Below are 13,480 nucleotides of genomic sequence, written 5' to 3'. Positions count from 1 at the left end.
AGAAAGTACTATGTGAATAGAAGCAAAGTCTCAGTGACTGCTTGTCATGTATAAATGATGTGGAAGAGATTTGTGCACTGTGCAGGAGTTTAGGATACATAACCTCTAAGATATCTTCTAACTTTAGACTCTATGAAAATAAGATTGTAACGAAAAAGAGTTCTTTGATTTGTTATAAGAATCTAAGTTATTGTGATTTTTCTACTAGATTTTCCCTCTTCCAGTTTCATGGAACATAACCATATATATTGCATATCTAGAGGAGGAAAGAGACTTTCCTCCTCTTTTCCCTAATTTTCCATTTGAACTGTGGTTTATGGGTAGATTTTGTAGATTTATAATTAGACATCTTGAACTGAATTTCCAGTAGACATTTTAAACTCAACACGTCCAAAATCTTTTTATCCATTATCTTTGCCTTAACACTCTCTCTCCAAAACTTTCTGTTACTGCCCAGGGTACATCAGTGCCTCAGGCTTGCAGCCAGGTATCATCCTAGACTTCTCATTCTTCTCTCACCCCTATGTCCAATCTGTCACCAAGACCTGTCAATTCCACCTTTGCAGTGTCTCTCAAATATGTGTCCTTCTCTCCTTTGACACTGTGACTGCTCTGATAAGGGGCCTTATCCCCTTATGCCTACATTACTGCAATAGCCCGCTGGTGGTTCTGCCTATTTCTAGTCTCGTTCTACTCCAATATATTCTCTGTTCAGTCATTAACGTGATTTTCCTAAAGTGAAGGTCTAACCATATCACCACCCACTAACCCTTCATTCAATAAACTCAAAAGGCTCCCTATCACCTCCAAAATCAAATGCAAAATGCGCTGTTTGGCATTCAGAACACTTTATAATCTAGCCCACTTCCAACCTTTCTAGTCTTCTTATACCTTACTTTCTACCACTTAATTTTCTATCAAGTGACACTGGCCTCCTGGCTGTTCCACAAACTAGATTCTGCATCTCTAATTCCTAGCATTTTCTCTGGCTGTCCCCTATCCCTGGAACTCTCTCCCTCTTGAGTTCCACCTGCTGTCTTCCTTGATTTCTTTCAAGTTCCATCTAAAACTTTTAGTTTTACTGGAAGCCTTCTTGAATGTTAATTCTAATGTCTCCACTTCGTTAACTATTTCCTATTTAATATGGTTTCCTTTGTATTTATGTTTGTGTGTTGCTACCCTTATTAGATTGTAAGCTCCTTGAGGGCAGAGACTGTCTTTTTCTCTCTTTTTGTTTCCCCAGTGCCTAGCACATAGTAGGATTAATAAATAAATAAATGTTTATTGGTTGATTGATAGTAAATGTACCACTTTAAGGTCTACAAAGTCCTTTACAGATCTTCTCTCAACTTACCCTCACAACAACCCTGAAGGTAGCTGCTACTGTTATTCCAATTTTCCAGGGGGAAGGAAATTTGAGGGTGAGAGAAATCAAGTAACAAGCCCAGAATCACACAGCTAATAAGTGACTCGGGCAGCATTTGCACTTGGGTCTTCCTAATTCCACATCCAGTGCTCTGGCCACCATACCACCTCCTTCCCATTTTGATTGAATGATTCATCAAGATGCTAAACATACCACTACCAAACACAAGGAGGGACTGCAGCTCAAAGTATCTTATTTATTTTAAGTACCAAGATAAGATGGTATTATTTAATGTATTTCTTCAAACATGGTTGGTTCAGCAGAGACTCTTTGTTAAGCTAAGCAAGTGGATTAGTAGATGAGATCATAAAATCAACTGCTCTCTCTATTGAGACTACTAATAAAAGGTCCCAGATGTGGTAATAGCTCTTTTTAATATAGAGGACATCTGGCCCCAAAGATGAGAACCCAAGATTAGGAATGTGGCACTTACAGCTCATAATCAAGTAGGACTTGCTATCATTACTGTCTTGTTTCCTTTCTGGTTCACTGGCCTAAGAAAATGTAGACTATATTTCATAGAATTATGGGAGGCTAGAAGTGAAAGGGACCTTTCAGATGACCTAGGCTAACCTCACCCCTTTTGAGAAGGGGATACCATGGTCTAGAACCCAAATCTTCTGTTCCCTTAGCCAGTCACTCTTTCTGACACAAAAGCCATGTGATCTTGGGCAAGTTATTTCACCTAAGACTTACCGTCTATATCTGTAATATTGGGATCAGATTACTTTCATTACCTTGCAAAGCTCCTTTGAAGATCAAATGGGATGATAGGCTGAAACATTTTGTACACCATAAAGTGTCATATATGTATAAACTAATACTATTTAGTATTGTTGTTCAGTCCTTTCAATTGTGTCTGACTCTTTGTGAGCCCATTTGAGATGATCTTGACAGTGATAATGGACTCATTTGCCATTTCCTTCTCCAGTTCATCATACAGATGAGGAAACTGATGCAAACGAGGTTAAGTGACGTGCCCAAGGTCACATAGCTACTGTAAGTGTCTGAGGCAAATTTGAACTCAGGTCTTCCTGACTCCAGGCCTAGCATTCTATCCACCGCACAACCTAGCTGCCCATAATATTATTTAGTAAAGGTCTAGAAATTAGATGACTTGTGTTCCAGTTCTATTTTTTCCACTATAGCTGTATGACCTTGGGAAAGTTATACAAACACTGTAGGCCTTAGTTTCCCCCTCTGCAAAAAAAAAAAAAAGGAGGGTGGGTTGGGTGAGGGTAGAGGAGTTTTGAATTCCAGAAGATCCAAATCCAAGGGTGTGGTGGGGTCATCTCAATAGAAGCAATTTTCAGTGTGAGCCTTACATATCAGAAATCAGCAAATGCTACAAATCAGGGCTTGATTTATTGCTTTTTTAATTGTCTAGGTTTAAGTGATGGAGAAAATGTTAATAATGGAGATATTTTTGGAGAGTCAATTATTCAACATTTACCAACACATCCCTGAGAAAGAATTCTGGGTGATTGTCTAGGTTTAAGTGATGGAGAAGATGTTAATAATGAAGATATTTTTGGAGAGTCAATTGTTAAACATTTACCAACACATTCCTGAGAAAGAATTCTGGGTGTGGAGTTACAGGCTCTGAGTTTGATTCACAGCTCTGCTACTTAACCAATTTAATGTGACTTGGAGTGGGTCTCTTTAACCTTTCTGGGCCTCAGTTTCCTTATTTGTAAAATAGAGTCCAACTAGATGGCCTAAATGGTTCTGTCTAGCTGTAAAGCTATGATCTTATATGTACTTGCAATCATCCCTCCACAAAATAGGGTATGGGAGTACCCAATGATAAAAATTGCACTCTCCTCTCCAGTAGGAATCCCAGGAAACTGAGGAAAGGGAGGAAGAGGAAGAAAGGGCTTGATGATATGCCAGGCAAGACTTTGAGATCCCCTGGATTAGGTATTCTCTAAGGTCTCTTATATTTCTAAGATTTTATTAGTCTTATATTTAGATTTTGTAAACTTGGGGCTTCAAATGAAAAGAAAGGCCACGTGGTATAATGGAAAACACTTGTGGGGGGTTCAGGATCTCTGCTGCAGGTCCTGGGTTTTGGCAGTTACAAGCCACATGATCCTGGGCAAATCATTTAACCTCTTTGAGTTCCACTCTCCTCATCTGTAAAATGGGGATACTAATTTGTAAGTATTACCTGGATGTCATCAATGGAGATAACAATATTTGTACTATTAGCTTTCTCACAGGATAATTTCAGAGAAAGTGCTTTTTAAGCCATATAGTGTTATGTGAATGTGAGTTGTCATTATTAATATATGCAAATAGTCTAGAAGAGACATCAATTGATTTTTGCTTTAATTGGTGGCTATATGAATTCTCTCACATCCTCCTCCAGGATCTATATCTGTGGCATTAATACTATTCAAGAAATTGGAGGTACACAGACGGTGGTGGTGGTGGGGTGATAGGTGGGAATTCATCAGTGGAGAATGTGATTAATAAAAGTAAGGGCCTTTTCTGAAATTTTGATTGGGTTCTCGAATGAACAGATTCACAAACAAAGAAAACTTCATTGAAATTAATAATACCATTGTCTTTTGATAAATATATTACTAGAGACCCATAAATACCATTCACTTGAATTTTCCATTTTCAAGTAAACAATTCAAGCTTGCTTCTGGCATTAAAAGGTGAGAGTATGCAGTTCTAAATCTATGATTCTATGAAAGCTATATCAAACACATATATAACTATACATTCATACAATATATGTGTACATACATTCCTACATACACATGTACACACATATACACAAACATGGAAAATGCCAGGGAACAGAGATGGTCATATGAAGCTTTGAGTCCATCTCTCAGAGATGTCCTGCTTATTCCTACTTCCATTCTGATGTTCACAATGGAATGTCTTCCCCATGCCTCTTCTCCTAACCAAATTCTGCCTTCTTTAAGGCTCATCTCAAGTCCTAATTCCTCCATTAGAGTCCTCCCTGCCTACCCAGCCCTCACTCATGCCTCTCCTGAATTGCTAGACCACTTCTAATATACCCTGCAACTGCATATCTAATCATTTGTTTTCTTTTGGTTGCTTAGATATGTTAGTAATCCTTTACCTCATTAGATTCTATGTTCTATGAGAGCAAAGAGCCCATTCTGCCTTCTGGGTCTCCCTATAGCTCTAAGTTATTTCCCAATGTGCCCCACAATTTGCTGTGTCTGTGCCTTTTCCCATGCTGTTCTTTCCTAAATGGAATTACCTCACCTGTCCTGCATCACCACCTATCAAATATTAGACATCCTTCGAGGTCCAGTTTAACTGAAAATATAAACTTCACTTTTTCTTTTTTTCCTCAGTAAGAACCTTCAACCAGGTAACTTTCCACTCACTAAGATGAGAGAGACATTTCATTTCTCAAACACCTTTTTAGTTTCTAGTTAGTTGGTGTTTGAAATTTATGTATTGCCTTTCTTTTTTGTTTCTTTTTTTGGAGGGAGGAAGGCAGGACAATTGGGGTTAAGTGACTTGCCCAAAGTCACATGGCTAGAAAGTACTAAGTGTCTGAGGCTGGATTTGAACTCAGGTCCTCCTGACTCCTGGGTGGTGTTTTATTCACTGTACCGCCAATTGTCCAAGTGTTTGTAATTTACGTACAATGGTTCCCTTATCAATTTATGCACTTTGCAGCAAGTTTACAGTAGGAGCCATGCTCAAAATGGACTCTTTCGAGTTTTGTCCTTTTTACCATTGAACATTACATTCCAATTACAAAAGATGTGATTTAAAAAGTAATTAAGGGTAGTTTGACAACCAAATAATTAATACAAAAGCAACATGTTTTAATAAAACATGAATTCTGGCTAAGTCAAATACTGACGAAATGAGATCCTGTATGATAATAGCTAGCACTTTAGAGGTTTACAAAGCAGTTGGCATTTATTCTCTCATTTCATTCTCACAATGATCCTGTGAGGTAGGCCTAGAAGCCTACAATTATTCCCATTTTATTATCAATGAGGACAGTGGGGTTCAGAGACCTTAAATAACTTAAGGTCACAGAGCTAATAAGTGTCTGAGTCAGGATTCACAAACCATAAAGTGTTATACTATACTATTCACAAATTATAAAGTGCTATATATAATGTAGGCTAGCATTGTTATTGTACTAAAAATACAATAATCCCAGGAGGAAGACGGCTGACTGTGGAGAAGATATAATGTTTATGTATATGCTCTGAGCTGCTGATATTTTGAAAGTGTTGATATGTTCCTCGGCTACAGATATGTTTTGTTGTGGTGGTAAAATTGGGCTCTGGGAGTGTTTGTGATGGATCATGGAGGAACCAATAAATGAATGAGGTAGAACTTAAGCTTGTAATTACAGTTACTGGGTATATTTGGATTGGGGCAGCCTGGTGGTGCAGTAGATAGATCACTGGAGCTGGAGTCAGGGAGATCTGAGCTAAAATCTGACCTCAGATACTTACTAACTGTGTGACCCTAGGTAAGTCACTTAACTCCTATTTGTCTCAGTTCCTCATCTGTAAAATGGGGACACACTGGAGAAGGAAATGGCAAACCACTCCAGTATCTTTGCCAAGAAAGCCCCATGGACAAAATCCATGGGGTCACGAAGAGTCGGATAGGACTGAATGACTAAACAACATATTTGGATTAGATGTTGAATACTGGAGAATGTAGGTAAGTCTTAGAACTTTTAGGATACCCTGCATAAAAATGCAGTGGGCTGCCTTGGGAGGTACTGGGTCTCCCCTTCCCAGAGGTCTGAGAGTTGAGGCTGGATGACCACCCATTATTATTATTAGGTATGTTGTAGATATGATTCTCACATTGGTACATGTTGGAATAGATGGCCTCCAAAGTCTCTTCCAACTCTTAAGACTGAATTTCCTGCATTCCTTACATTCACGAAGACTGCCTCTCTCAGCTTCTATACATTAGTTCTAGCTCCGCCTTCTAGTGTCAAAAGGGAGAGCAAATCTGAACTTCCTTTCACTTGACAATTTTACAAACTCTTAATGGCAACTCTTTCTGCTTGCCCCACCCCCGGCCTTGCAAGACTCCTCATCTTCACACTCCTCATCATCCTCACACAGATCAGTCCACTGGAGCAGGTAAAGAAGACTGGGCATAGGCATGTCCATAGGCTCTTCTGTGCTGACTCGGGCGGGGGGGGGTTCAGTGCCAAGTAGGGTCAGACAACCCCGCTCGTAAGACTGGTCAGAGAGGTTGCAGGCCCTGGGTCTGTCCTTGTAGAATGACAGCAGCATTTCAGGGATTGTGATTCAGCTCTGGCAACCACACCACACACACACACACACACACACACACACACATCTGATTGGCACAGTTCTGACTCCTTAGGCCTCTCCTTATGGGAAAAAGAAGAACGCCAACAGTGTCTGTCTGGATGTGAGCATACCTAAGCAAGTGAGAAGGGCTCATGAATGAAGACATGGATGAGTCCCTGTCACCAGATGCTATAGTGATTACTCGTAACATGCGGGACAGGGAAAGTTTCCTTCCTGGGCTTCTATTTAAAAAATAACTTTTAAATAATTCCTTTGAATAGACTATTCTCCCAGACAAGTCCCCATAGCAACAGTTATTATGATAGCCTTCTGAACTCTGCCCAGACAACTTCAGTATAAGTGACCTGTGATGGAAACATAACGTGACAGTGAAGGATAGATTGTTTCTTTAAGAGTTCATGTTCTCAGCTCCCCTTTCTTTCTTCTATGTAGAACTGAACTGAGTCCTCTAGGAACGCTGCCTTGCCTCTAGTATTTTTACTTCTTGGTGGAGGTTTATTTCCCACTTCTCAAAAGAAAATACAAAGAAATAAAATCTAGGCAAGGCAAGAGAACCAGGAATGGGGAACCTGAGGCTTGGAGGTCACATTTGCCCTTCTAGGTCTTTGGGTGTGACCTTTTGACTGAGTCCAAATCTAACAGAAGAAATCCTTTTATTATGGGGATTTGTTCAGTGAAGTTTGGATTCTGTCAAAGGGCCACACCTGAGGACCTAGAAGATCACATGTGGTCTTGAGGTTGCAAGATTTGGGGTAAAAAGTTCACCTTCCACATATGACCAGTGAGAAGGAGGTTTGCTTAAGCACCATAGTAAATGGCAAGTGCTATTTTAAGCCTTCACAGTAAATGACCTAATATGTAGATTGAGTCTCGTATATAATAAACAAATGTATATTGAATACCATATCTAATTAACCCATGTATGTTGAGTTCCATATGTAAATGGTGAGTCCCACATAGAATTAACTCATGTATGTTGAGTTCCATATGTAAATGGTGAGTCCCATATAGAATTAACCCATGTTTGTTGAGTTCCATATGTAAATGGTGAGTCCCACATAGAATTAACCCATGTATGTTGAATCTCATGTAGAATTTGTACATAAGTGGGGTTGTCTCTATCAAATGCACACTGTATAGGTGACCAGTGATGATCTCTAAGTGATGCTTAGGTAGTCCAGAGAACATTATTTAAGAAGATGGCCCCTCTGTTCTGAAAGGTCAGCATGAAGTTTAACTCACCTACCCCAGTAGTGTGATCCCCTTTGGGACCCGTGTAGGATGTGGGTGTTTCTCCTCTCCTCCGATGCCAGCTGCTCCGGTTTCTTCTTTCTTGAGTAAATGTGCATTCATCTTGCTCAAAAGTACACTCCCCTGGTGGGGGTGGAAGCATCTCTGCAAGAAAACAGCAGGATTGGCGACTGCTTCAGCCAATTTCCTTAAAGATGCATTCAAATGCCTACAGTATGAGAGCTATTTATAAGTGCAGCAAAATGCTATTTCATGCACATGGTTGGTGAGCCATTACATTTTCTTATCCATTTATACCACTGCCTAGAAAGCAACGTCTTCCTTCTATGTATGGTAGATGCTGTGCACTTCCCCCCATACACGCATGTGTATACATTGATATGGATAATGCACACATTTATACATGTAAGCATTCACATGCCTTCATTTCTATTCAAAGCACAGTTGTGACTCAACGATATTTGACTGATAAGTCATGCTTACCAAACTATAACTTAGCACAGAGCACATGATACATCAATGTTCCTTGTTGTTTCCTGCAGGCACCTTGAAGATGATGGCCAAACGCAGTAACGAGTTCATGCTATAGCTTGAACTCATCCTGGCTATTTTCTTTAGACATACAGGATCAAACATGTAGAATACAGACTGGAGGAGGGTCAGATAAGGTCTCGAGGGGCCAGTAGTACTTGAGCAGTTGGTGTTTAAGTGTTTCTCATGAGCTGGAGTCTATCCCTTATGTACTATCTGGGAATAGGAGATAATACTAATAACAGCAAGAATAATAGCTAGCTTTATGGTTTGCAAAGCACGTTATGAATATTATCTAATTTTATTCCCATGGCAACCCTAGGAAGCAGATGCATTTTATAGTTGAGACAGTTGAGACAAGCAATAGGTCAAATGACTTATCTAGGGTCACACAACTGGTAATGGTCTGAGACTAAATTTGAACTTAGACCTTCCTGACTTAAAGTAAAATATTCTATTCACTTCTTGGGTAGGAGATAACGAGGAAAAGAAGGCACTGAAAAACATGATCCAGGTTGAGGTTAAAGGAGGGGAGAGGAATTGTAAAATACAATTCTGCTTGCTGAGATACAAAGACTAGATGCTTTTTCCTCCGACTTCTTAGGATCTCCCTCCTCTTTCTTCCGCTTTCCCATAGTCAGATTTTGAGTGTTTCATCCCAAACACATTCAGAATCATTTCAAAATGCTGTATGAATTTGATATTCCCCTTTATTTTCCCAAGGAGCAGGCATGATTCACTTTGTCATAAATTGCATTTGGTTGATACAGACCCGTGATCCTCATTGAAGTACATACTATTTTCATGCTCAGTAAAAAGCCCAACATTCAGCCTGCTAAAATTTGACCACTCCTAGGAATACTTATACAGTAGTTTCAATATCAATTAAAATAATTTTGAAAACTGAAATTTATTATCATTATAATCCTGGGTGATCTTGGACAATAATACTGGGCCCGAGCTTCCTCAGTAAAATAAGGGATTTTATACTTTCCTGCTTTAATTAACCCTTTGATTAAAATTCCTCTAATAGATGTGTGGGTATTATATGAGTAGAGAAACTTATAAGTATATTAGCAAGTAAAACATAATTTTCAGAAGAACAACTCTGACTCCAAATCCAATGTTTTTTATACTATAGGATGAACTCAGGCAGCAGTTCTTAATTTTTGTATTTGTATTTGTGCCATGCCTAGCATGGTGCCTGGCATATTTCAGTCATTCAACAAGGATTTATTAAGTGCCTACTATGTTCCAGGCACTATGCTAAGTGCTGGGGATACAAAAAAAGGTAAATATCCTATTGATTTAATGATTGTGGCCATATGCTAATTGATTTAACAGAAGTGGAAAAAGTGGCAAAGAAAAGAGGCATTATGACTGGAAAACTCACAGCAGACAGCCTCAGTATTGAACAAACCCCCACGAAGTCTTAAAGTGTCCAAAGGAAGGTCACCAGCATGCTGGGTGATTTATGAATCTATGAAAGGGTACAAAGGTAGTTTATAGTAGTGTAGTGGTATAGTGAGAAGGGCACTGAATTTGCACTCAGAAGATGGGGTTTCAGTACTGACCACTCTTTACTGCCCATGTGATACTGGGCATATGATTTAACCTCCCTGAATCCCAGTTTCCTTTTCTGTAGAATGAGCAGTTTGGACTAGAAGACCTTTGGGATAACTTTTAGCTCCATATCCATGGTACTACTTTATGATACGGTGAGGGCAGCTAGGTGGCACAGTGGATAGAGCACTGGGCTCAAAATTGGGAAGTTCAAATCCTGCTCAGACGCTCAATAGCTGTGTGACACTGGGCAAGTTACCAAAGGCTGTCTACCTCAGTTTCCACATCATAAAATAAGCTGGAGACAGAAATGGCAAACTGCTCTGGTAACTCTGCCAAGAAAACTCCAAATTGGGTCACGAAGGGTCAGATACAACTGAAACAAGTGAACAACATTGGATCCCCCGACATCGCCAAGACTTGTATGGGCTGAGACGCCAAAGGTGAATTATGATCTGAACCTATGGAGGGAAAATCCACATCAAACAGATCACAGCTCCAACAAGGCATTTTGAGTCACTATGATACAATTCCTTTCTTATGTTTTAGAAATATATAGTTGTGATTCAAAATATTTGGAAAGTGATATGACCCTGGCTGTATGATTGGAGAAGGCTGTTGTCATACGGCAAGACTAGGGGATGATGGTCTATGTATTACACTGGTACCTACAACCTATGAGAAGACCTACAGGAAGGCCTCCATCAGGTGACATCTAAGTGGAGGATCTATGGAAGAATATGGACAAGAAACTTAGAGCATAAGAAGGCTATCACCTGTATTGTCAGAGGCAGCACTCTCATTGGTAACATGAGAGAACCATCAAAGTATAACTGTTTTAATAATGTAGTGACTATAACAGTGTCAATGTCTCCTTTCATACAAGCTCGGAAATAACACTGGCATAGGAATGGTATAATGAGTTTCTGAAAATACATTAGGTTTCCCAGTGCTATTCTTAATATGGCTAAGAAAGAAAAGTGAAAGGGACAGAACTGGCTAGAGAATAGAAACGACCGTACGTCTTACCGGTAGATTGGCAGTTTCCCAGTTGTACAGTTATATCATCCAGGGCTACAAGGCCACAGTCCCAAAAGCTCTTACACCAACTCATGAAAACAACCTGTAATTAACAAGCATAATTAACAAATTCCATCAATTCTGTTGTCTAAGATGCAGAAATTTGAATAGCTGAAGGTTTTATTACAGTATTAGGAGTGTTTAATCAAACGTTAATGAACTCTTGACTGTTTTAAATGGCCTAGTAATAAATGGGTGCCATTGATCTTTGACCCTGGAAAACACGAGATATTTTTCACCTTTCAAATAATTTACCTTCATAATTATGCTTCACTTAGGTCTAATAGTTAAACTGGTTTTTATTCATTGTCACATATTATAGCTAAGTCCTCAATAGAAATATCAATCACACAAAGTGGTCACATCATTTGAATCTACACTACATATTTCCATTGGTCTGGAACCAATCACCATGTTTTACATGATTATAACTTTGAATAGTGCAAATGACCACTTCATGGGACTCCTCATTAATTTGCATTAGTAGGGACATAGCTGTATATGACACTGTGGGGAGTCAAGCAAGAGATGGATGGTACGGAAAAGGCAACTGATGCTTAAAAATGCATCACAGACAATCCACAAAGTAGCCAATCAAAAGTTAACTTTTCTGCAGGCATTTTTCCCTAGGATGCTTGAAAAGCACATTCTCACATTTACTTTATTCATCCTGTGTACACCCTCTCCTGGGCTTGCTATCAGGGGACATTCTCTACTTTCAAAGATAAAAATCTTCATCTAGAGATAGAACCTCTTGATTTAGAGCTTGAATGCAGGTATAATTTTTTCAGAATACACATTTTTATTGTTACAGGTGAATGCAAACTTATCTATGTCACAATTTATTAAATTCATTGTTCTGGAGAGAGAAGCACCTTGGATTACCTTCCATTAGGCAGATTTTAAAGCCAATTTTTCACATGTAGGATGATGGAAGTGCACTCTCCAAAAATGAACATGAGGTGACAGTACATGTTCAATGCTATAAGTCATTCTCTGAATAAAAATAAAACACAGAGAAAGGAAGAAACAGCCGAATATAAAAGCTGATCCCATGACTACTTTCAGTCTTAAGTACAGCTCGCCTTTTCTGGTGGGTCCTTTTACACATCAATCATTAGGACCTTTGGGACTTTGATGCTTAAAAAAAAAATTGGGTGCTTGAAAAATTGGATGAATATTTATAACCAAAAGTCAGCTTGCAATGACTTAAAAAACACAAAGTTCTTAGACCAAGAGCTTAGGGAATCAAGGTACTTTTTTTCCCCTTAAGGCTATGATTGAGTTTTCTGCATTCAATAATTTTAGACTACAAGGACAGTTTGGGATTCTAATTATTCATGGTCTTACTTTTTCAGTATCTCCAAAAATATCAATTCACTGGTGTGGGGTCCACTGTTCCCCCACCCCAACACCCCAGAAAAGCTGATTGTATCCCTGGAGTTCCATGGAATAATAGAGTTTCCTATGTTACTGTGCCCATTAAAAACATCGTCAACTGGTAGTTACACTTTTGGTGATGCACTTCTCTGATTTCAGCTAGTCTGATTTTCAGATGAAAAAGCAGGCAGTCAGTTAAGAAGCACTTAACAAAAGTCTACGATGTGCCAGGCACTGTGCTAAGCACTGAAGATGCAAAAAGACACAAAAAGGAATCCTCAAGGAGGATTCACAGGAGCTTACAGTCTAATGGTAGAGACAACAAGCAAACATGTATGTAAACAAGCTACATAAAGGACAAAAATCAAATCTTCCTATAGAAGATGGTATTTTAGCTAGGACTTGAAGGAAGCCAGGGAGGTCAGGAGGTAGAGATGAGGAGGGAAAACATTTCCAGAAGACAGGACAGGCAGAGAAAATGCCCAGAGCCAAGAAATGGAGTGTCTTGTCTGTGAAGGAGCAAGGAGGCCAGCTTGAAGAGTATAAGGTGTAAGTATGCTAGAAAGGTGGTGGTGGTGGAAGGGTGGTTATGAAGAACTCCGAATGCCAAACAGAGGATTTTGTATTTGATACTGGAAGTGGCAGGAAGCCACTGGAGTTGTGGGTTGTTTTGGTTTTTTTTTGCTGTTATTGTTGTTTTGCTTTTTGGAGAGGGGAAGGCAGGGCAATTGGGGTTAAGTGACTTGCCCAAGGTTACATGGATAGTAAGCGTTAAGGGTCTGAGGCCAGATTTGAACTCAGGTCCTCCTGACTCCAGGGCTGGTGCTCTATTCACTGAGCCATCTAGCTGCCCCACCACTGGAGTTTATTGAGTAGGAGTGGTGTGTGTGTGTGTGTGTGTGTGTGTGTGTGTGTGTGTGTGTGTGTG

The 13,480-nt window shown here is 39.5% G+C and overlaps 2 protein-coding genes across 3 annotated transcripts in view; both read right to left on the bottom strand.

Annotated features, from left to right (window-relative positions):
- The window catches only part of SMC5 (structural maintenance of chromosomes 5), a 396,836-nt gene that overhangs the window by 140,916 nt on the left and 242,440 nt on the right, over positions 1-13,480 (bottom strand). The gene's annotated exons all lie outside the window — the stretch shown is intronic.
- The window catches only part of MAMDC2 (MAM domain containing 2), a 232,009-nt gene that overhangs the window by 20,771 nt on the left and 197,758 nt on the right, over positions 1-13,480 (bottom strand). The window contains exons 10-11 of one of the 2 annotated variants that reach the window (XM_069087015.1): positions 11,122-11,215; positions 7,990-8,142 (exon numbers count right to left, since the gene is read on the bottom strand). In XM_069087015.1, coding sequence (XP_068943116.1) covers positions 7,990-8,142; positions 11,122-11,215 — 247 coding nt within the window. The remainder of the gene's footprint in view (positions 1-7,989; positions 8,143-11,121; positions 11,216-13,480) is intronic. The other variant, XM_069087020.1, reaches the window with a different exon arrangement.

This window comes from Petaurus breviceps, unplaced genomic scaffold, assembly GCF_028583685.1.
Source record: "Petaurus breviceps papuanus isolate PSGF00001 unplaced genomic scaffold, PetGlider_PUasm1.0 118, whole genome shotgun sequence".
Taxonomy (NCBI): Eukaryota; Metazoa; Chordata; class Mammalia; order Diprotodontia; family Petauridae; genus Petaurus; species Petaurus breviceps.
The sequence above is the reverse complement of the archived record's forward strand: the minus strand, read 5'-3'. Positions and strand labels throughout refer to the sequence as shown.